Genomic DNA, 23,825 nt, shown 5'->3' on the forward strand with positions numbered 1-23,825 from the left:
TATAAGGGTTTGGTTAAGGTTAGGGTTAACCTGTCAATGGGATGCTGATAAGAAAAGTCCCCTTAATCTCTACCCAGTGGCATATGTATGGTCCAATTTGTATTTTCTATTGAAAATCTACTGTGTTTGCAATGCAGATGAACAATGTGCACACTGACACCCAGTGGTAAGATCTAGAGGCTGCCTGTTGCCATGTCCTGTAGTTTCTAGGCTACAATCCCCTTCAAAAATTTTAGCAGGTATTGTAACCTATTAATAGTGTATTTGAGATTATTTTTAAAATAATGACTTAGTCTATGTCTTCTTCTGACCCAGAAACATTAGTCCAACACCCATGTATAATGCTGCAGGATATTAGCAGTGCTCAGTAGTTCTCTTGAAATCATAACACACAAATAACAACAGTACATGAGTTTCATCTCTGTACTGATAAAAGTCCTAGCTTTTAATTTGTGTTTGCCACCAACACAACTGGCCAGTTCAACATCATTATCTGACAGTTGAGATTGATATAATTTTATTGTCTTCTATTAATAGTCAATGAACACGGATTCCACACCCCAAACTGAATGATTATGAGTCTAACCAATAACCACAGAACTAGAATGAGTGATTCTATTTCTATGGGTTTAACATTCTGATAGAGTTTACACACAGAAAACCTTATGTTATTTTTGATTAGCCTACCTACAGATACCAATACTATATGCAATACGGACATATCAAGCAGGGTTATAATTATAATCGATTTAACTTTGAAACCAATATAAGAACAGATATCATTTATATTTTTGAATTACATCATGTCATGGCATTTTCATGTCATTACCCCCCCCCCCCCCCCCCCCCCATCCCCCCAACCACTCTATCTATCTCTCTCTCTCTCTCTCTCTATCTCTCTGCTGTGAGAGAGGGAGGAGAGATCATCATAAAATAAACCAGGAGCGATTCTGGCAGCGGTAGTGGCGCTCTCTCTCTTCTTCCCACGTACCGCTTTAGCCGACCACCACAAATCCACACAGTGACAATAATTCATCTCTGCTTGCAACCACAACACCACACTATCTACCGGACTCTCGCTTCAGTGCTGCTACTTTCCGTTTAAAATACGCTCTGGATTAGCGAGGGACAGACAGCACAATATCCGGGGGCTACCACGACTCGTTCTTCTCCCCTCATAATCTGAATGACGGGCGGACGGTTCGATTTTGACGATGGTGGCACATATTGCGGTGGCTGGGAGGATGGAAAAGCCCATGGGCATGGCGTCTGTACCGGGCCCAAGGGCCAAGGAGAATACTCCGGGTCCTGGAATAATGGTTTTGAGGTAGTGGGGGTGTACACCTGGCCCAGTGGAAACGTGTATCAGGGTTACTGGGCACAGGGGAAACGACACGGATTCGGTGTGGAATCGAAGGGAAAATGGATTTATCGTGGTGAATGGACTCATGGATTTAAAGGTCGATACGGGGTCCGGCAAAGTCTCCACACGCCTGCTAGATACGATGGGACATGGAGTAACGGTCTGCAAGATGGATATGGAGTTGAAACGTATGGTGATGGAGGTAAGCGTGTCAGTAACAGTTTGTGGTTAGTAGGCTACATATAAGGCAGTCTCACTTGTTACAGTGTAGCAGGGGGCACATGTTTCCACAAGTGTTTCGTTGTATATTTATAGTACAGTTGTAGTATAAGAGTTAACTATTTCCATTAATTGCAAAAGATTAGAGTAGAGAAGCCTGCCTGAACCATAGCCAGTGCCACACCACTGAACTCTATTGATATAGGACTGTACTGTTCAGTCTGCGCTGAGCTCTTTCATAACCTAACGTTGAAGGCATACTCCCATAGAGGTCATGGCTAAAAATAAAAATATCACTCAGACACACTTGAAAATCAAAGTGCTTTTTACCCAGGACAGATCTATAGACAACTATTGATCTTTGTTCATTTGTTGCAGTATGGAATTTAGCGTACAGTAGTTTCTATATAAAGTCGTTTTAGAGTTGTTGTTTTCAAAGATTGTGTTGTAGGCGCAGGTGGTCATGAAGTTGTAATGTCAGGCAACCTGGTCTCGGAGCATTTCATATTATTCTGTACTTAAAATCCGAGAGACCCCATTTCGTATGATATGTTACGAATGACAATTTGTATTAAATGTTTTGATTTGCAAAACATACAATATGTTACGAATTTGCAAAATTCATTATATGTTATACATTTGCTAAATGTATATGTCACTAATTCAAGCTCGGTGGCTAACGTTAGCTAGCTGGCTAACTCTAGTTAGGCTAGGGGTTAGGGTTAAGGTTAAGTTTAGGACTTAGGTTATAGGGTTAGGGTACGATTAGCTAAACGGGTTAAGGTTAGGGGAAGGATTAGCTATATGCTAAGTAGTAAGTAGTTAAAAAGTTGCTAATTAGCAAAAATTGTCCGTGATGAGATTTGAACTTGTTCACATTATACAGCCACCCATCCACCCCAAACAACCAATCACCCAACTAAGTAACCATACCAAATGTACATTATCATAGTAATTTGACTGTGTTCTGAATTTACATTTACTATGTTATGTCTAGTCTTTGAGACTAGGCTGTGCCAGGGCACACAAGCATAGTCATACACACACAGTTGCATGTAACTTGTAGGTTATATCTATTCCAGAGAGAGAAATCTACTTTTTGCTGATTCATAGCATCGATTGATAGAGTTGTATTTATTGATTACAGGTGAAAGCAATAATGGATTGTAGGAAAGTCAAGAGACATTAGTTGATAATTAAACACACCACAATATCTTACTTCATGCAGTGTGATAGTCAATAGATACAGTAGCATAATACACAAATAACAACATAATAATTCGATTTGCAGAAGATAAAGTGAGCATTGTCTGAGGGCCAGACCCAACAAAACCTGAGCAAACGGTATTAGCCAGTTCCCCCTGAGCAAGCATGGCTTCGAGTGCTTTCTTTTGTGCTTGGAGTCATCTAGTACTCTCATATCACTCACGGGTTCAATTTATAAAGCAAAAAAACACCGTTTGTGAACCTGACAATCTGAAGCAGTGAACGTTTTGCCTGACAACTCAAAATGAATTATTTAGCTGCTTTATCCTTTGCTACATGCTGTACTTCATTGCGGAGAAAACTAACGTTTGTGGGCGTGGCGTAGCGTTTGGCAGGAGCAAGAAGTTAAGGAAGGCAGGCAGGTAGGTAGGCAGGTAAAAAGTAGTCATAATAGGATCAGTCAGTTTAGGAATCAGTGGGACAGTGTCACTCAACAAAATATAAATACTAGTCACTGACATGAAGCCTTTCAAAAGTGCCCTAATCTATCCTCCAAATGTGTTAAGATTGATTTTGTTCAGTAACTTATTTGTATTTAGGCTGATTTATTTCACATAGTAAGACAAATGGAGTTGTGTTTGGCTTGACTGACAAACTTACCAATGTCTCAAGTTACTTACCTCTTTAAAATAGCACATTCTTCTCTTTGGAAGCAATAATGATGGACAGTGGCATATCGCTTTGAGTGCACACCAGAATGCAGTATGTATTTAGAATTGTAGACCCCCTGTAGCTGCTGAAATGTTGGGAAGGCTGTGATGTGTGGTTTCTTGGCATTTTGCACTTCCCCCTTCAAACAAATATCTGAATGACAAAAACACAGTTGGAGTGTCAACTGAAGTTGTGATGATGTAAGGTCAGTCAGTGTTACTGTGGGGTTCAACATTACTGTTAAGAGTGTGGCAGGATTGTTTTCTTTTAGAATTAACTTCCACCTTTTCGTTGTATGAAATTAGTGACTTTTGCCAAACTGCAGGCTTTCCAATGGATCTTGTGTGCAGGAGCATAAGGAAAGCCAAATTAACCTCAATGCCCTATGCACTTGTGGAGATCTGAGAGGATTTGAAAGGTGTAAGCAATATCATAATAGCGCTAACTTTCCCTCTGATAGGCTAGGTGGAAGTTTCACTATATTGCTTATACCAATCAAAGTGTATCAGATCTCCACAAGTGCATAGGGCATAGGGTCTAGTGGCTAATTTGGGATTGGGCCGTAGAATGAGTGGCCATAGCCTAAAGTTCCCAGGCCCTCCTTCATGTCACAGCCTGTTTCAGGACAGGTTGTTACTGGGTGGGAGCTCATCTTTGAAAAGTAGGCTAACATATTTGGACCACTGCACTTGTTGTAACCTCACTAGGCCCTATCTAATCATAGATAAGGATACTCCATAGTAATGCCTTCATCCTTGCCAGGGCCGGCTTCAGGCATAAGCGACATAAGCAGTCGCTTTGGGCCTCCGGCCGCTAGGGGGCCCACATCCACAAAAATGAAATATTTCCCCTTTGATTTTGTTAGTCATTCTCACTCAGATATCATATTAACATGCCATAACCCACTGGGCAAAAACTGTTTGAACCAATGTTACTTCCACATCATTTCAACCCCCCAAAATCTATGTGATGACGTTGAAACAACATGGGAAACTGATTGTATTTGCAAAAAGTCATCAACATAAGGGCATATCATATTTTTTTCACTTAACTTTTAACGTAAATCCAATGACATGGAGACATTTGTTGTTGATTACACATTGAATTCACATTAGTTGACAACTCAACAAATGTAAATAAAAACTAGACGTTGAACGTTGAAGTCATGTCAAATGTATAAAATTGCATGAAATTAGCTTTAAAATGGCAAAATCGGAATTCCCAAACAAACCTCGCTTAGGGCCCCCAAAAGGCTAGGGCCGGCCCTGATCCTTGCCAACTTTCCAAAACCTAAACAAACATTGGAGCACATGTCTTTACAATGACAAGAGAAGGCCACTAACTTTAATTATGTACCAGTGGTAGCCTATGCTTTTCGACTATGTCTACTGCCATAAAGACTGCCTGGTTTGGCATAACGCCAAGAGTATATGAATAGCAAATGATGAAGTGATAGTAAATCACGATATAAACAAATACTGAAATATGAATCTCGTCATGGACGTGGTATCTTGAATGTGGTTAGAAATACATACAGGTCTGTCTGACTGACAGCAGAATCACAGTACCTGGGTGAGATTAGATATTGTATATGATTTCAACCCATTCAATGAAAAGTTTCCAATATAATAAGGATATTATGTACTTTTAAAGATGTTTCCACTTCAATGGCTTGAATTGACATTGGGCTAGTGTAAAGAGATTCTAATCAACTGTAATATTCTAATTTTGTACCCCAAATGGTTATTTTGTCATCATGACAAAAATGTGTGTTCAGGATTTTCTTAACCTTTGTATTAATTTGAGCAATTTCTTGTCCTAACAGGTACGTACCAGGGGCAGTGGACAGGAGGAATGCGACACGGTTATGGTGTGCGGCAAAGTGTACCTTACGGGATGGCTACGGTTATTCGCTCACCTCTTCGAACCTCGCTGGCCTCGCTCCGCAGCGAACAGAGCAACGGCACCGTCCTCCATGCCAACCTCGACCTGTCAGACAGCCTTGCCGGCACCAGAGGAGGCTTTGTTCTCAACTTCCACAGCGAAGGCGAAGGTGAGAAGAAAAAAGGCCTGTTCCGAAGAGGGTCCCTGTTCGGCAGCCTAAGAAACCTCAGAAAGTCTGACTCCAGGTCGTCCATATCAAGCAAACGCAGCTCCGCCCGCAGCGATGCCGCCAGCTCCATCAGCCGAATCAGCTCCAGTGATGCCAATTCCACCATCAGCTTCGGAGATGGAGTTGATGAGTACATGCCCCTGGAGGACAATGTAGATGCCACCACCACTGAGTCCTACATGGGGGAGTGGAAGAACGACAAGCGGAACGGCTTTGGTGTCAGTGAGCGCACCAACGGGATGAAGTATGAGGGAGAGTGGATGAACAATAAACGCCACGGCTACGGATGCACAATGTTCCCAGATGGCACCAAAGAAGAGGGGAAATATAAAAACAATGTGTTGGCGCGAGGCATCAAGAAACAGCTCATTCCTCTCAAAAACACCAAAACTAAACAGAAAGTGGATCGGGCTGTGGAAGGAGCCATACGGGCAGCAGCTATTGCCAAAACAAAAGTAGAAATAGCCACTTCAAGGTAATCATTTTCTCAATGTGCATGCTTGCGTCTGAAATGACACCCTATTTCCTATGCAGTGGACTGCTTTTGACCCTTTGCTTTAAGGGCCCTGTTCAAAAGTAGTGCACTATTTTCGGAATAGGGTGCCATTTCGGACGCAGGGCATGTTGTGGTGGTGGTGGTGATGGATCCTACTGCTACGTGGGCTTCCAGTTCAGGTCTGCTGATTGGGTTAGGTTGAATGGCTGACAGGTTGGGATTCTCAACTAGGGTCAGGTTTTTATTGGTGTCACCTTATCCTACCTCTCTCCAACATTCTCCAACTTTCTCCAACGCTCTCTCCATCTTTCACTTTCTCTCACACACACACACACACACACACACACACACACACACACACACACACACACACACACACAGACACACACAGACACACACAGTAGAACATGTTTTGCACATACATGTGGCACACGTAACACATGTTACAGACTTAAAGTTCAGATGATGAACTTCAGTACGTTGTAAATTCAGACAGTGGAACAATTTGATACACACTGTAGTGATCCAAATAGTGAGGATCAAATCAAGACAAATCATGGTACAACCATATTGTTCACATCATTGTGAGGGTGTGACCCTGTGACACATGCAATTGTGAATATTGGCAGGTGAGGGACAATTGCAAGAGTTCTATAAAGAATTAGGTTATTAATCAGTGTTCATAGTTGATTGAGCCACATGCTCTTGTTTAAACATATTCAAGACATAAATCTCAGAGATAGCTCAGTCTTAAAAAAGATCTCTCAGACCAGAATACTGAGTGTGTATTATAAGCATGGAAATCTGGCTCGTCTGAAATACATTTGATTGCGATCAGGTGGAACACCGAAACCATACACAGCTGCTTGTTGAACGAAGTCGAGCTCTTGGCTGGAAAACTACATAGAAAATATTGTTCTCCTCGTCTCAGGCCTACATTCTGTGCCTACTGCCTTTTCAAAAGCAAGGGGTGACAATGAGTAATTTACCAGGGCATGGAATAGCAAGGAGAAAGCTGTTGAACTTTTGAAGTGGTAGTTCTCTTAGACACCCACATCAACTTGAGCCAGCCAAGTAATATCTCTGGTTCATGTTAGAACATGTGAGATAGCTAATATGAAGTACAAAGCCATGGTCTATGAAGTCCTTATGACATGGGTTGGACTTAATAAAAATAAAGTTAAAGTTGAATCAGAAATAAAGACTCAAGAGAGAAAAAATTGCAACCATATTGTTAGTAGCCTATCACTTCTTTCAACACTTCATTAAACAATAATATTCATTAAACTGGGCTATTGTCCTTGGAATGCAATGCACAGAGATATACTACCATGTGAAACACCCACCCCCTATCTGTTTACAGTATCAAAATAGTCACTTCATTGCCAAATCATGCCCACCCATCCCCCTTTCCTTGTAATCTTCTTGAATGAGAAACCATCATTAGCATGTTCTTTATCCTGATTTTCTGGCATCTGTATACATTTTAATGAGGGCTCTCATATCTAGGCTCACCATCACAGCAACTCCTCCTGTCATGAAATAGAAATATGTCCCTGCAGCGGCAGAATGTCTAAAATGAAGGCCTCTGCCTTTGAAGACTGTTATGTGGCTGAGTTGATAAGTGTGGTAAGAGCTTTGGAACGTGCGGACCGGGTTCGGCTTGCGTCACTTTTCCCGTCATCTGGGTGGAAGCCCAGGGGAGCGAATGAGAGAGGGAGGGGGAGAGAGAGAGAGAAAGAGGGAGAGACGAAGGAGAGCAAGCAGTTCCTAGACCAGACCGGACGGTGTGTGCTAGCTCTGCTCTCCTCACATGTAAAGCCATCAGCCTCTAGTGTGTCAGTCAGCACTGAGCTCTGACTAAATAAGGCAAGGCAGGACTTGGCTTATCAACACCTGACAGGAATACAGCCTAGCAGCAGCAGCTGAGCTGATACTTCTCTGTCCCACCATCCACTTTCATCTGGTGGATTACTCAGTCAGTCTATCTGGCTGGGAATAGGTGTTGGGTAGGTGGTTTATTGCTCATCTTCCCTCCGAGCTCTCCTAGACTTGCTAACAAGCTCCCATTTAAGCTTCTTAAACTTGGTTCAAGTCGCCTTTTTAAAATGTGCCCTCGCTCGCTCTCTTTTCTCCCCGAGCCATGTGATTTGGTGTAGCCTATGGCCCCAGGTTTGAAAGCTTTCGGGAAGCCTACATGAAATTGTATGATGATATAAGTATAACTTGTTGTACTCCTCATTGTACAGTACTGTAGCTATGTGAGCCCATGGGCACGATGACTCAATCAAATATTTGTGAAATCCTCCTGTACTCCTCTATAACAGATTAATGGCATGATTCATTCAACAGCACATCTGCACTATATGCATATGGAGTTCACATGGTTCACAGTGATTCACTGACTGCGAAACTGTCAGATGTCTACATGAGGCAAAGCCAATTGCACATAATGAAGACTTTCCTCAATGCACAATGTAAGCTTCTGTAGTCATGTGCCCCCTAAAGTTGTTAAAATGCAACTGCATAGTCAGTCGTTGAAAAAAAGAGAACGTCCACACTTCAAATTAAGGTTGAAAAAGCATACGTTTTATTCAATTGCAGACAAGGACCACGTGTTTTGCCCTTGTCAGCTTAATCGGTTTCAAACACTCTCTTTTATCCACCTTCATTTGAAAAGTTAAGGCTTTCTTAAAGTTTTTGAAAGGATACATTCATTTCAAGAGACACCATGTAAATCCTCCTGTACTCCTCTGTATTCAGAGGCCCTGAATGACACTCATACAGACAGTTGTAAAACCAACTACCTCTTATTGAACTGTTTATAAAGAAACACTATTGAATTAATCTTGTACCATTGAAATACTGTACATCTTGATAAGTATCAAGAAGTATATCATGGTATTCTGTATGTTAATGCATGTAAATAGTTTGTTTTGAAAACAATTTTACTTGAGCGAAAGGAAGTAAATGCAACACAAATATCTAACTTGAAAAAAAGTTTCATCAGAAATGACAAAAATGATGGTTGTGATGAATGACACAATGCCTTCTATTGAATATCACACAGTGGATATGCATGTCAAGCCATTTAATGTTTGCAACATGCATTTTACTGCTAAGAGCATGAAACTGCACGATAACCATACTATTTTATTAGTTAATTCTCTACTTCTAATATTATTTAATGTTGGAAAAACCTTTGGCTCCAACAATATTTATTGGCAACACTGTAGCACCACTGAGCTCTCCAGTCTCAACCCTATAAGACACTAAAGACAGTGTCTATCTGGAAGGCCCAGAGCCATGTAGTGCTTCACCCTCCCAGACCTGGCTTCAAGTAGTATTAGATATATTTTGTATAATTTAGCTGTGTCTGATTGGGCTTGTCTGGAGAAATAAAACCAATGGAACAGTCCCAAAAGTGTAAACTCTGTCGCTCTTGGACTCTCAATCAACATGCTCAAACAAATGCTAAAAGTATTTAAAAGTAAACCAATTGTATTTGAACCCAGGTATGTACCCTTCCAAGTCTAACCGGCTATAATTCTGCTTTGCCTTCATCCAGAACGGCTCACGCCAGGACTAAAGGTGATGCTGCTGACCAGGCCGGTCAGTCAGCCAGTCAGGACTCAGACATCGCCAGGGCAGTGGCCAGGGAACTGTCTCCCAACTTCCATCAGCCAGGTAAACCAACGTACCCAACCTACCCAACCAGACCACAGCATCTATTTATCTCACAGCCCCTTGTTATAATCGCCTTTGTCCAATGCCTTTTGTGTCTGGGTTGTGTGTTTTTCTTTATTTTCAGTCTGGGGCAGATGTATATGCAAATGTACCAAATGTAAATGAAAATCGGTTTAGGGAGGAATATAATTAGCATAATTTACCTTGGGGTCTTTTTCATCCTCAGAAAAATACAAGGTCAGTGTTTTTTGGGATAACAAGTGTCACATATTTATGAGTACAATATTTTATATTACAGTGAACCTGTTTCTGCAGCATCGATGTACAGTCAGGTCCATAATTATTGTCCCCCTTAAGCAAAAAATACTAAAAAAGACTGTATAAAATAAATAAATAAGAAAATAATTCTGAACTATAAAGTACTGTATAAGAAAAAGGGAAATTATATTATTTTATTCTCATACAATTACTCAGAGAAAGAGATTTTGTTTCTAAGGTAATTTATTTAAATCTACAAAAGATAGGGTTAACAATGATTGGCACCTCTGTTTTCAATACTCCCAGCACCCTCCCCCTGTGAGGATAACAACACTGAGCCTTTCTCTAAAATGTTTTATCAGATTGGAGAACACATTGGGAGGGATCTTAGGCCATTCCTCCATACAGAATCTTTGCAGAGCCTTGATATCCCCAAATCCACCACTGGTGTGTGTGGCCAAAGAGCTCTATTTTTATGTCATCTGACCATAGCACCGCCTGGAGGTAAACTGCATGGCACTTGGAACTGGTGCAATGCTCAGATGACATGAAAATAGAGCTCTTTGGCCACACATACCAGTGGTGTGTTTGGTGTTGAAAAACAGAAGCATATGCAGTAAAGTCCCTTATACCTACGGTCAAATATGGTGGTAGATCTTTGATGTTATTGGGCTATTTTGCTGCCTCTGGTCTCGGGGCCCATGTTAAGGTCAACGGGGTCATGAACTCTACCAAGAACCAGGACATTTTAACCAAAAGCCTGGTTGCCTCTGCCAGGAGGCTGAAACTTGGCCACAAGTGGTACTTCTAGCAAGACGATAACCTTAAGCACAAATCAAAATTGTTAACTGACCACAAAATCAACATTTTGCATCTCAGTCTCGGGACTTGAACCCCATTGAAACCCTGTGGTTTGAATTGAAGAGGGCAGTTCATAAGCACAGACACAGGATATCAAGGATCTGGAAAGATTCTGTATGGAAGAATGGTCTTCTACACCTGCATTGCTTGCTGTTTGGGGTTTTAGGCTGGGTTTCTGTACAGCACTTTGAGATATCAGCTGATGTACGAAGGGCTATATAAATAAATTTGATTTGATTTGATTTAAGATCCCTTCCAATGTGTTCTTCAATCTCATAAAACATTTAAGAAAAGGTCTCAGTGTAGCTATCCTCACAAGGGGAGGGTATTGAAAACAGGGATGGCAATAATTTTGACCCCTATCTTTTAAAGATTTTTTAAAATGACTTGTTAAACAAAATCTATTTCTCTGAGCAATTGTAAAATAAAATAATATAATTTCTAAATGTTCATATTCATCAAGGGTGCCAATAATTTTGGATCTGGCTGAATGTCTACATTGTACGGCACAGCATATTCTTGTACAAAACCCCCCCAAAATAATTCAGCTTTTGTCAGCCTGCTTAGTTTTGTAAGAGGGTCGTTCTTCAGTGTGATCAGAGACTGTAGTGTTCGTGTTACGGTCTCATGCATGTTTAACTCCTGTATGCATGTAGGTTTGTGATCTTATGTCATCGCTGGGCATTCCTCTTTTTACCACATGGTCTTGCTCAGGTCTGGACCATATAGGCTCTTTAAACCTTATACACTTGACCTGACACCAGGATAGTGTATATCACCGACTATTAATAATCATGTTCCATAGCCAGCCAGCTTGCAAGCTCACAGCTTACTATAGCATACTAGAATACTTACTATAGAATTCTGTAGTAAACTGTACTATACTGTTGAATACTATACTACACACTGTAGTATCCCTCGATCATGTGTAATATTTAGTATAGAAGTTTGTAGTATACTGTAGAATACAATAGTAAATACTACAGTATTATCCCCCTCAGAAAAACTGTAGTAAATACTAAAGAAATATCAGCAAAATCACTACACTGTTTTTTTTACTGTAGTAAATAGTACAGTATTTCCTTTGCATATACCCTGCCCTTTCCCCTCCCAATATCCCAATTTGTGCCACCCATAAGTGAGAAACTTACATGCCACGTATACACCACATGTTGTGTTCCCTATGGTTATAGAAAACTCTCCGTTCAGACTCCAGTCCTACCTACCTACAAAATGTGCTCCTTTAGTATTTCTCCAGTAGGTTTCCTCAAGGAGAAAGCCCCCCAAGATGATCAATCAAAAACACTTTAGTAAATACAGTAATGTCCCCCAAAACACTACAGTAAATAGTAAAGTATACTACAGTCCGCAAGAACACTACACTAAATACTACAGTCCACAAAAACAGAAGAGTAAAAACTACAGTATATTACAGTCCGCAAAAACACTACAGAAATTACTATATTATATACTGCTACTTTTTTTTACTACAGTATTTATACTATAGTATTCTGTAAACACTACAGTGACTACTACAGTAAAGCCAGCAAAAAAACACTACAGTGAATACTATAGCATTCCTACTATAGTATTTTTTCATGTGCGCTGTTCTCTTTTATTTCAATAATTTCTTATTACTGTTTGTTAATGCCATATAAATGTCTTATTAACAATGATTTATCTTTGTGATTTGATTGGCTTTTCATGAACAACTGCTGAGGATGTAGAGATTTAGTAAGGGATCATAGCACTTTGATGCTATTAATAGTATAATAAATATTATGAACAACGATTCCATTTGATAACACTGCTTGCGTCAGAAAGGTATCAACTTTGTTGGCTTGCGAACTCCACTTGTGTCAGCTGTGTGACAGTGTTGGCCTCACCAGTGGTCAGGAGAATGTCGAGAATCCTTCCAACCTTTAATAATAAACCAACTGGGACAGCTTTGAAACTTCATTAACCTCTGCAGGATCGGTGTCCCCCCCGTGGGACAGTTGAGCTAACATAGGCTAATGTGATTAGCATGAGGTTGTAAGTAACAAAAAACATTCCCAGGACATAGACATATCTGATATGGGCAGAAAGATTAAATTGTTGTTAATCTAACTGCACTGTCCAATTTACAGTAGCTATTACAGTGAAATAATACAATGCTATTGTTTGAGGAGAGTGCACAATCATGAACTTGACAATGTATTAATAAACCAATTAGGCACATTTGGACAGTCTTGATACAACATTTTGAACAGAAATGCAATGGTTCATTGGATCTGTATAAAACTTTGCACATACACTGCTGTCATCTAGTGGCCAAAATCTAAATTGCACCTGGGCTGGCCTTTCCCTTGCATTTCAAAGATGATGGTACAACCCACCCCCACAAAAAACGTGTTTTTTTTCTTTGTCTTATCTTTTACCAGATCTAATGTGTTATATTCTCCTACATTAATTTCACATTTCCACAAACTCCAAGGTGTTTCCTTTCAAATGGTATCAAGAATATGCATATCCTTGCTTCAGGTCCTAAGCTACAGGCAGTTCGATTTGGGTATGTCATTCTAGGTGGAAATTGAAAAAAAGGGTCAGATCCTTATTAAGGAACAAATATGTTAAATCATGGATGCAGAAAAGGCATCCTAACCATGATATAACTCACAGTGAATAAATGTGAATTTATGATTTACCAAAAGCAACACAAAATAATATTTAGGTGTATGTTTATATCCGTATCTGAAATTGGGATTCAGCACTAAGTGCTTGTTGAGGGGAAAAAAACATTTGTGTTGATTGTGATATAAACACATGGCATTAATTCAAACATTGTGATATATTAGATCACTGTTTACACGGACTTAGTATAGCTAAAGACTGTATGATAATAATGTCCTTCCATTTCCTTCCATTTTCTAGGCCCTGATTATATAAAGCAGAGGTTCAATGAACCTATTGAACCTATTGTCCAAGAGGAGAAGAAAGAGAAGTCCTCCTCAAGTAGCCCTCATTTCTACCGTAAAGGCACAACCCCAGACCACTCTCCAACTGCGACTCCCCAGCCCTCTCCCCCACCAACACCCCCACCAGCGCCAGCCCCAGAGCCCAAGAAGAGCCTCTTCAGCAAGCTCACCCCCAAGCCAGGGAAAGAGAATAAAACCCCTTCAGCAGAGAGCCAGGCCCCGGTCATCACAAAGGCAGTCTCTAAGACATCGTTGAAACAGGAAGTAAGACAAGAAGTGCCTCCCCAACCGAAAACTTTCAAGATGGCGGAGTCGGTCCCCGTCAGCCCTGGCAATGGACAGCTGCACACTGACACTGAGTACCACGGCTACTACATGAAGGCAGACGTGAAGATCCCCCCAGATGAACCTGAGGGAGTAGAGGAGGAGCATGTTACTCCGTCCACCTTTGCCCAGATGACACAGCCCGCAAAACCTATGGCGCAATACAGGACACCCACCCCAAAACCTGGAGTGCCAAAGTCAGCAGCCAAAGAAAGCAAACCTGAGCTAACACTTAAGAAACAAGATTCGTATAAGCCAAAAAGCCTAGCAGAAACTAGGAAACAAGCCAGCTTGGAGATCACCACGGATTTCGTAGAGGAAGAGTCAGTAAGTAACTCATACTGTATGATGATGAAAATGGGAAAACTGAAGCAAAGAGAAAGAAAGGTGTCATTTCAGAACAACGTATGAAACATCAAAGGTAGTCTCATATTTTCTGTGATAATGCCTAGCTAACTTTCAAATGCTGTTATTGAAATGTTCTCCTGAAGCTTTGTCTTTCCTACTTCACAGGGTCCTAACTCAATACTGGTTGCCCTTGTAATGCTGTTGAATATTGGTCTAGCAATAATTTTTATCCATTTTTTAACCTGACGGAATCTGAACTGAGGTAAGAGTCAGCTTAATAACATTTATTCAGATGTTATGAATTGTAGAGCATTGTGACACAGTAGTTTTTTCCCATTACATTTTAAAGTGTAAATTGCAAGTTTTACATGACATTAAGATACAGATAAGCCTGAATGTGATTCAACATAACTATTAACCCTCTAACTGTTTTGACCCTTCAGTGAACTCATCAAAACTAGTGGCATAGGTCCCTAACTCTCTGCATTTGCGTCAACGGCCTTTAAAAATGGCACCGGTCAAGCACAGACACAGGCAAAGGAGGACTGTAAATAGTGTGAAACATTGGAGAAAGATGAGACCAGGACCATTCGGCCCAGACGCTGCCCAGTTTCGCTGGCGATGATTTGTGACTCGCTTTGGTTCTGTGAAAGCTGAAGCAAGCAGTCATTGGGAAAGCAACAAAAAAACAATCTGCTGATCCAAGCTGTTTACCAGTCAAGTGCGTTGCCACTTCATATGCCCTGACAGGGGGGATGTGGAGGGGGGTGGGCAGGGGGGATATGTTCAGAGATGCACTTTTAGTTGACAGAAGCTAACAGCTGCCTTACTATTTTACCATCTGACGTTTTAGTGGGGAGATGCAGTGCACAAGGCTGCCAGAGGAATGTGTTTCGGCAGACTTTGCTGCCTTGGGAGTGCATCTCGGTGTGTCTCAGTGTTCACTATACTATTCACTTGGTCGATAAGAAATCATACATGTTTCGAAGTGGCACTCACCAGTCTTATTCCATTCCCCACTGCTAAAGCCTTGTCTAACTTCTCATGTTAGGACATGCTTGTGCATGGGGCTGTTTCAAGTGCATCTGTTTTATGTATTAGTTAGTAACTGTTAGGTTTTCATAATTTTTTTTCCCTTTGTCTGTTTATCCTTAGGTATTACAAATTATTAAGATAAGATTTATCTTATTATTATTCAAGTCTAGTCCATGCATTTCTCAAACTTTTTGAAGATCCTTCAAATTCAAAGAAATTTCCATAAAGCCTATGTTACACAAATCAGTTCATTTGAAAGAAATTGCAACAATTAATTCCAGTTATTGTGAGGACATACAGTGCCTTGCGAAAGTATTCGGCCCCCTTGAACTTTGCGACCTTTTGCCACATTTCAGGCTTCAAACATAAAGATATAAAACTGTATTTTTTTGTGAAGAATCAACAACAAGTGGGACACAATCATGAAGTGGAACGACATTTATTGGATATTTCAAACTTGTTTAACAAATCAAAAACTGAAAAATTGGGCGTGCAAAATTATTCAGCCCCTTTACTTTCAGTGCAGCAAACTCTCTCCAGAAGTTCAGTGAGGATCTCTGAATGATCCAATGTTGACCTAAATGACTAATGATGATAAATACAATCCACCTGTGTGTAATCAAGTCTCCGTATAAATGCACCTGCACTGTGATAGTCTCAGAGGTCCGTCAAAAGCGCAGAGAGCATCATGAAGAACAAGGAACACACCAGGCAGGTCCGAGATACTGTTGTGAAGAAGTTTAAAGCCGGATTTGGATACAAAAAGATTTCCCAAGCTTTAAACATCCCAAGGAGCACTGTGCAAGCGATAATATTGAAATGGAAGGAGTATCAGACCACTGCAAATCTACCAAGACCTGGCCGTCCCTCTAAACTTTCAGCTCATACAAGGAGAAGACTGATCAGAGATGCAGCCAAGAGGCCCATGATCACTCTGGATGAACTGCAGAGATCTACAGCTGAGGTGGGAGACTCTGTCCATAGGACAACAATCAGTCGTATATTGCACAAATCTGGCCTTTATGGAAGAGTGGCAAGAAGAAAGCCATTTCTTAAAGATATCCATAAAAAGTGTCGTTCAAAGTTTGTCACAAGCCACCTGGGAGACACTCCAAACAAGTGGAAGAAGGTGCTCTGGTCAGATGAAACCAAAATTGAACTTTTTGGCAACAATGCAAAACGTTATGTTTGGCGTAAAAGCAATACAGCTCATCACCCTGAACACACCATCCCCACTGTCAAACGTGGTGGTGGCAGCATCATGGTTTGGGCCTGCTTTTCTTCAGCAGGGACAGGGAAGATGGTTAAAATTGATGGGAAGATGGATGGAGCCAAATACAGGACCATTCTGGAAGAAAACCTGATGGAGTCTGCAAAAGACCTGAGACTGGGACGGAGATTTGTCTTCCAACAAGACAATGATCCAAAACATAAAGCAAAATCTACAATGGAATGGTTCAAAAATAAACATATCCAGGTGTTAGAATGGCCAAGTCAAAGTCCAGACCTGAATCCAATCGAGAATCTGTGGAAAGAACTGAAAACTGCTGTTCACAAATGCTCTCCATCCAACCTCACTGAGCTCGAGCTGTTTTGCAAGGAGGAATGGGAAAAAATGTCAAGTCTCTCGATGTGCAAAACTGATAGAGACATACCCCAAGCGACTTACAGCTGTAATCGCAGCAAAAGGTGGCGCTACAAAGTATTAGCTTAAGGGGGCTGAATAATTTTGCACGCCCAATTTTTCAGTTTTTGATTTGTTAAAAAAGTTTGAAATATCCAATAAATGTCGTTCCACTTCATGATTGTGTCCCACTTGTTGTTGATTCTTCACAAACAAATACAGTTTTATATCTTTATGTTTGAAGCCTGAAATGTGGCAAAAGGTCGCAAAGTTCAAGGGGGCCGAATACTTTCGCAAGGCACTGTATTTCTAAATAGTCCAATTTGAGAGTAATTGATATGCAATTGAAGTATCTTAGCAGTATACAGGCACAGATGTTTTTGACTAACCAGCTATTGGCTGGAGGCTGGCTACATATAACACAAACTTATAAGATTACATAGTTAACCAACACTGTGATAAAAAAAAGTAGACTTTATTTGAAGATGTTAGTAATTTAGAGCTAAATTTGGGATATTGAATCATTTTATGACTGATTCAATAAAACACATTTTTATTTCTATCTATCTATACAGCCAGTGATAAAGTTTGTTAACATGGCTAGTCATTCACACAGTGTACTTTATGTATACTGACCCTACAGTATATTGCACCAAATTGGTTGCTTGTAATTTGATTGATTTTAAGGCAAAGGACTGTAGTTTTGGGTGTGGTTTGCACTTGCAGATAGATTTTGCCAGTTTTTATTGTGCAATCAAGGATCAATGTGCAAACATTTTTTAGTCTAAAGTGTTTTGTGAAATAAAGGCATAATGGTTAATTTTCAAATGGAAGCATATGACTTTCCAATTTCTTATTTTTTTCCTATTTTGTAGGAAATATGGCGTCCAACATTGATTTATTGCCACATGAATATAACATACACAGTAGATTGACACACGAAGAGAATACATAAGAATAAAGTGATTTGTTTGGTTTGATTTTAATTAGAAAATATGCAGTTGCATCTTGTAGAATTATGTTGAGGAATTGTTAGAATTATTTTTTAAACTGTGTGCACAGGTTGGTTGATGCATGTCAAATTGTTTCCTTAATAGTTTGGCGTCTTTAATTTGGCCAAGCCAACACCACAGCTAGCCTACCAACACTGGACCTCATACTTACTAACTTGCACGGTTGTGAAAGCAGCCCAATGCTTGAAACCTACTCCGCAATAACACCTTGTTATGTGTGTTGAATACATTCAGGTAGAGTAAATGGTTGGCTAAATGTCATAACATTAGCATGACGTTCCAGTTTACTTTGGATAAGACAGTAGAGAGAGAGTCATTGTCTTAAACATGTGAAAGTCTAATTACTGTATTCAATGTCATCAATATAATATTTTATTTTTGTTGTGACTAGTTAGCTAAGCATGCCTATTCAGTTTTATTTTTTGAATAATAAATATGTTCTGTTTGCTCAGTTAAAATAGAATGACATTTATTATATTTATAAAACTGTACATTTTGGTAAACTGTTTGATAGGTGTAGGAGATGCATTTTCACTGGTTATGTTAACATTTCCATTTGCAACAATGCTGAGAGTATGGTATGAGGAGGATGTGAAGGATGCATCAGTTGGAATTCAGGGCAGTAACATTGAGATGTTTTACAGAGGTTTGGTCAGACAGACTGCCACAGAGAGAATGTGAGATTGGAAGAAGAAAGCATCAGAAGGGGAAATGGCTCCAGATATGTTTATTACTACTTTTCTGAGTGTAAAGTAATAAAGAACATTTAGAGCACCGAGTTAAAGGGCAATTCCGCCACTTTTCCACCTCATATTCACGATCTCTTGCACCATACTACCCACTGGGCACAGATGTCAAGTCAACGTCTTTTCCACATTGGTTCAATGTAATTTCATGGAAACAACGTTGATTCAACCACTGTGTGCCCAGTGGGCAGTGTCTACATATATGAAAACAGTGCATTTCTATGATCCGTGTTTAAAAAGAGGAAATACCAAAAAAAAAAAAATGCTTCTCTGTGACATCACAGGGTAGGACTAAAAGTAAGAAAAACTGTGATTTTCAAAACTTGCAATGATTTTGTAGCCAGAGGGAGGGTATTTTCTTGCTCCCAACGTCAACACAAATCTCATAGTGTTTGAAAATCACTGTTTTAAACTGTCTTAACTTTTGATGTCATCAGGTGGAACTTTTTACCTCATTTTTTTTCTACTAAATATAGAAATGTGCCATTTCCACATCTGTGACACTGGTATTGTGCTGGAGATAATGAAAATGAGCTTGACAAGTGGGTGGAGTTGCCCTTTAAAGAGCACAGGCAAAGTTCAAAGTTGAAAGAACCACAATGAATGATCAATAATTTATTTTTCTTGTCTAAACTGTATTTGCACACAGCTATGTATAAGGCTATTTTCTACTAATTGTACCTGATGCTACATACATTTTTTTGGCCAAAATTCTGAGCTGTTATTACTGTTTAAAGGCAAAGGAACAGTCTATTTATGTATGATTGTATTTTTCTAAAATGTTCTAAACTATATTTTGGAAAACTAGCCTGTCAATTTTTGGAAAATGTAACTTACAATTTGATAGATATTTTTAATTAGTGATTTTAATATCAATTCAATATTTGTGAACTGCTGCCAGGCTTACAAAGAATATAACTGAATACAAAATAAACAACATTAAGCTATATTGGGCAATTTGTTTGGATATTTATGATCTTCTGACCACAATGACTTTAATGGATTTTGGGACAGTTGTCTCTGTCCAATTTTGTGTGTGATCTTGTGTGAGTGGGGGCCCGGTTTTTTCTGTCCTTTATCAGAAGTCGGATCAGTGAAGGTAAGGAGGTTATCTGAAAAGAGACACAGATCTAAAGGTCTAAAGGTCTAAAGGTGTTAATACTCAAACGACAATGATATTCCAGTCAGTTGTTGACGTTGTATGTTTTATAGTTCTCACTCCAACACCCTGACATAACACTTTGAATTGTCTCTTGTTTTCACTCAAGCATACTGATGTAATATTTCAAATGATTAAACTTCTTATTAACACTGGTGGTCAGAGGAAAGGGGGAATTCCTCTTTGCTTAAATTGATTTGCCATAGCAGGAGGCATACTATTTAAATTAAGAGCAGTCTAACCTCCCTGAGTGTGAAAATTGGCCCTTGTCTGAGGGATTTCTGCAGTTATCCTGAGACTAAAATAGTGTACAACAGCTGCTGCTGGTAGAGTGTCACATTTGAAAGCCCTAGAAGAGGTTGTGGATTTCGTTCTGTATGTACTCTGCTCACATCGCAGTGTATATGAGTGAATGGAAGGACTGACAAACTGATTTTTTCCCATTCTATTTGTGTTTCCAGACAACCTCTGTACGGGATAGTGGTTCAGAGGAAATGGCCACAAATAATGAATATATTGCAGCCATGGCAACTCATACTGTTCTTCTAGGGGAGAGTGCCTACCGAGAGTCCATAAGCTTTTGAAGCACTACAACGTTTCCCACTTAAGAATAGTATTCTATTTTTCCATTTTTTTCAATTATGTCTCCAAATTTCTCAACAGTTATTACACCATTACTCCAAGCATAAGCATGGACTGGTAGACCATACTGATATCACAACAGGAGTATTATTAAAAATACATTTGTGCATACACTAACCACAAGGAACACTTTAGAATGTGAAAATACACATGGAAACTGGAAAAAAAACAAGTAGGATTCTAGCTGATTCTGGCATTGCATCAATGAACTTACGCCAGAAACAGAATTGCGTATTGCACTTACACTTTGTTGTTGGAAGGAGACCTGTTTCAGACAATAAATCCTATGCGGGTGTTATATTTCTGCCAAATGCACTCCCAACCAACAATCTCTTAATGAATCTACTCTATGGTACTGCGCTCATCAGATATTTGGTCTCGACTGAGGTCTCGTAATGTATAGTCGTAAATGTATAGCCCATGCGTAATTTCAGATATATTTTTGTCGGAATAGACAAGGATAAACAGTGTTGGTTACAGGTATATTGCTGGCATGTGAATGGGAGACAGTGTCAAATCCCAATCATCTCCAACTATACACACACTCATATTTCAAGTTAACATATACCTTCAAATCATATTAAAAGTATATAAATCAATATCAACACACACATTTCACATGTATTCATTAGTTGAAGGTGTTCCACGCTCTGAAAAAGTTGCATCTACTATGCCCTGGTCAAAAGGGCAGCCGTTACACCTGTAATACATGCATTACAGGTGTAATAGAGCTAAATTGAGGGGGTCAGCGCTCTGAGGTCATCCCGTCCGCCCAGTGGCACCTGCTCTTCCCCGTCAGAAGTGCAACATTGCACCCACCCAACGGCTGCTTGCGGGCTGTTTGCTGCCACTTCAAACCCAGCTAGACTGTCAAGTTCCTCACAGCCAAGGCCCACTTATATATAGACCACCTTGTTGGATTGCCACAACCAAGTACGTCATTCAGTTACATATGGTTTCACCTGGCAGGCAAGGGCTCTAGCATTGCAATTAAACAAACACAGGCTGAATATCATTATCATTGTTACTAACAAGAGGAAGGAGCTGCAGCTACTACTTAATTCAAATCATGTCATACGAAAAGAGCAGAGATGTATTAAATCAGATCTCAAAAACATTGTTGAATTAAATCAATGACCCAAACATTTGTGGTAATGTTCCCTAGCAATCACACACAACGTACCAAACATTTGCAGTAACATATACACAGCTAATTTATCTGATCATTACAATTATATCAAAAAGGTCCTAGACAGTATTGTGTCCTGGAGTTTTTTATATCTGAATATTGTTCCATCCTTTCATGTTTGGTTAGAGAAGTGCATACAGAAATCAGATCTGTATCAGGTCAGTTCCTCAATGAATGACAATACTCAGCAGCTGATAATGTGCATCCCCATGAGTCACAGCGGAGGACCAAAATGTTCGGCTGGCAGGCTTGGGTGGGGAGTTAGGGAGGAGGCAGTGTCTCAGGCTTTCCTTTCTGGCTGATCCTCACAGGCTGAAAATACAGTGCATTCAGAAAGTATTCACATCCCTTGACTTTTTCCACATAGTTTTTAATGGCTACCTCCTCTCTGTACCCCACACATACAATTATCTGTAAGGTCCCTCAGTCAAGCAGTGAATTTCAAACACAGATTCAACCACAAAGACCAGGGATGTTTTCCAAAGGGCACCTATTGGTAGATGGGTGAACATTTTTAAAAGCAGACATAGAATATTACTTTAAGCATGGTGAAGTTATTAATTACACTTTGGATGGTGAATCAATACACCCAGCCACTACAAAGATACAGGTGTCCTTCCTAACTCAGTTTTCAGAGAGGAAGAAAACCGCTCAGGGATTTCAACATGAGGCCAATGGTGACTTTCAAGCATAGTGGTGGCTGCATCATGTTATGGGTATGCTTATAATCTTTAAGGATTGGGGAGTTTTTCAGGATAAAAAAAGATACGAAATGGCGCAAAGCACAGGCAAAATCCTAGAGGGAAACCTGGTTCAGTCTGCTTTCCACCAGATACTGGGAGATGAATTCACCTTTCAGCATGACAATAACCTAAAACACAAGTCCAACTATATACTGGAGGTGCTTACTAAGACAACATTGAATGTTCCTGAGTAGCTTGGTTACAATTTTGACTTAAATCAGTTTGAAAATCTATGGCAAGACTTAAAATGTCTGTTTAGCAAATCAACAACCAACTTGACAGAGCTCGAAGAAATGTTTTAAGAATAATGTGCAAATATTGTACAATCCAGGTGTGCAAAGCTTAGAGACTTACCCAGAAAGACTCACAGCTGTAATCGCTGCCAAAGGTGATTCCAACATGTATTGACTCAGGGTCGTGAATACTATGTAAATGAGACATTTCTGTATTTCATTTTCAATAAATTTGCAAAAATGTCTAAAAACATGTTTTCACTTTGTCATTATGGGGTATTGTGTGTAGATGGGTGAGAAAAAGGGGTATGAATATTTTCTGAAGGCACTGTATGTCCACGATTTGTCCAAACAGTAAAAGGCAATTTTTTTATTAACAAGATGACATTTCCTGAATGACTAATTCCATAGCTACATAGTCCTATAAGATATTTTGTTATTTGTTTCATGAGTATGGGACACCACACTGGCTTGTTTCTCATTTTACTGGACTTACAGTGCACCCTAGTGGATTTAGCCATCACAAACATTTGTGACTCAATATTCTGACACAAGTACAGTATATGACGTTTGTTGGCATGTTAGGTTGGATTTGCCAAATTAGAACCTTTGAACGCTTGAGTTACTTTGTCCTAGTTATGTCTGATCAGGAATAGCATACATCGTAATGAAGTAGTATTTAAAAAGCTTAGCTGAATGCAAACTTAACTATACCTATTTTACACTACTCTAACAAAATGATGAGAATGTCCACTAACATGCATCCCCCCTATTTCACTTCAGCTGTGATGTTGACTTTCAAGTTTTTCACAGATCGGGTGTTGTCTAAATTCCACAGTTCGAAGAAGACCTCATAATTCCCCTGTAATGAGGCATGATAATGGGACAACACATTAAT

General features: G+C 39.8%; 1 protein-coding gene and 1 non-coding gene across 4 annotated transcripts; both read left to right on the plus strand.

Moving 5' to 3' along the window:
- Positions 1-912: 912 nt before the first annotated feature.
- On the plus strand, positions 913-19,908 carry LOC110508689 (junctophilin-1). 3 transcript variants are annotated; one of them, XR_005040225.1, is made up of 6 exons: positions 913-1,565; positions 5,325-6,087; positions 9,677-9,795; positions 13,828-14,616; positions 14,709-14,805; positions 14,987-15,957. XR_005040225.1 is itself a non-coding variant. In XM_021589408.2 (6 exons), exons 1-5 carry the CDS (start codon positions 1,187-1,189, stop codon positions 14,787-14,789), a joined length of 2,037 nt encoding a protein of 678 aa, XP_021445083.2. In that variant the 5' UTR covers positions 913-1,186; the 3' UTR covers positions 14,790-14,805; positions 18,860-19,908. The 3 variants fall into 3 exon arrangements, 2 of the variants coding, with proteins under 2 accessions (XP_021445083.2, XP_021445082.2); XM_021589408.2 differs by lacking the exon at positions 14,987-15,957 and adding an exon at positions 18,860-19,908 and having other exon boundaries at positions 13,828-14,522; XM_021589407.2 differs by having other exon boundaries at positions 13,828-14,522; positions 14,987-15,955.
- LOC118944897 lies at positions 12,146-12,198 on the plus strand. The gene has a single exon (XR_005040302.1). It is a non-coding gene; the product is annotated as a U7 small nuclear RNA (small nuclear RNA).
- Positions 19,909-23,825: the final 3,917 nt, after the last annotated feature.

Source organism: Oncorhynchus mykiss, chromosome 28, assembly GCF_013265735.2.
Source record: "Oncorhynchus mykiss isolate Arlee chromosome 28, USDA_OmykA_1.1, whole genome shotgun sequence".
In the NCBI taxonomy this organism is placed as follows: Eukaryota; Metazoa; Chordata; class Actinopteri; order Salmoniformes; family Salmonidae; genus Oncorhynchus; species Oncorhynchus mykiss.

Coding starts and splice junctions, on each gene's coding strand:
- LOC110508689 (XM_021589408.2), top strand. CDS start 1,187: ATGACGGGCGGACGGTTCGATTTTGACGATGGTGGCACATATTGCGGT. Junction 1,566..5,324: donor TGAAACGTATGGTGATGGAG/GTAAGCGTGTCA, acceptor TTGTCCTAACAG/GTACGTACCAGGGGCAGTGG. Junction 9,796..13,827: donor TCCCAACTTCCATCAGCCAG/GTAAACCAACGT, acceptor TCCATTTTCTAG/GCCCTGATTATATAAAGCAG.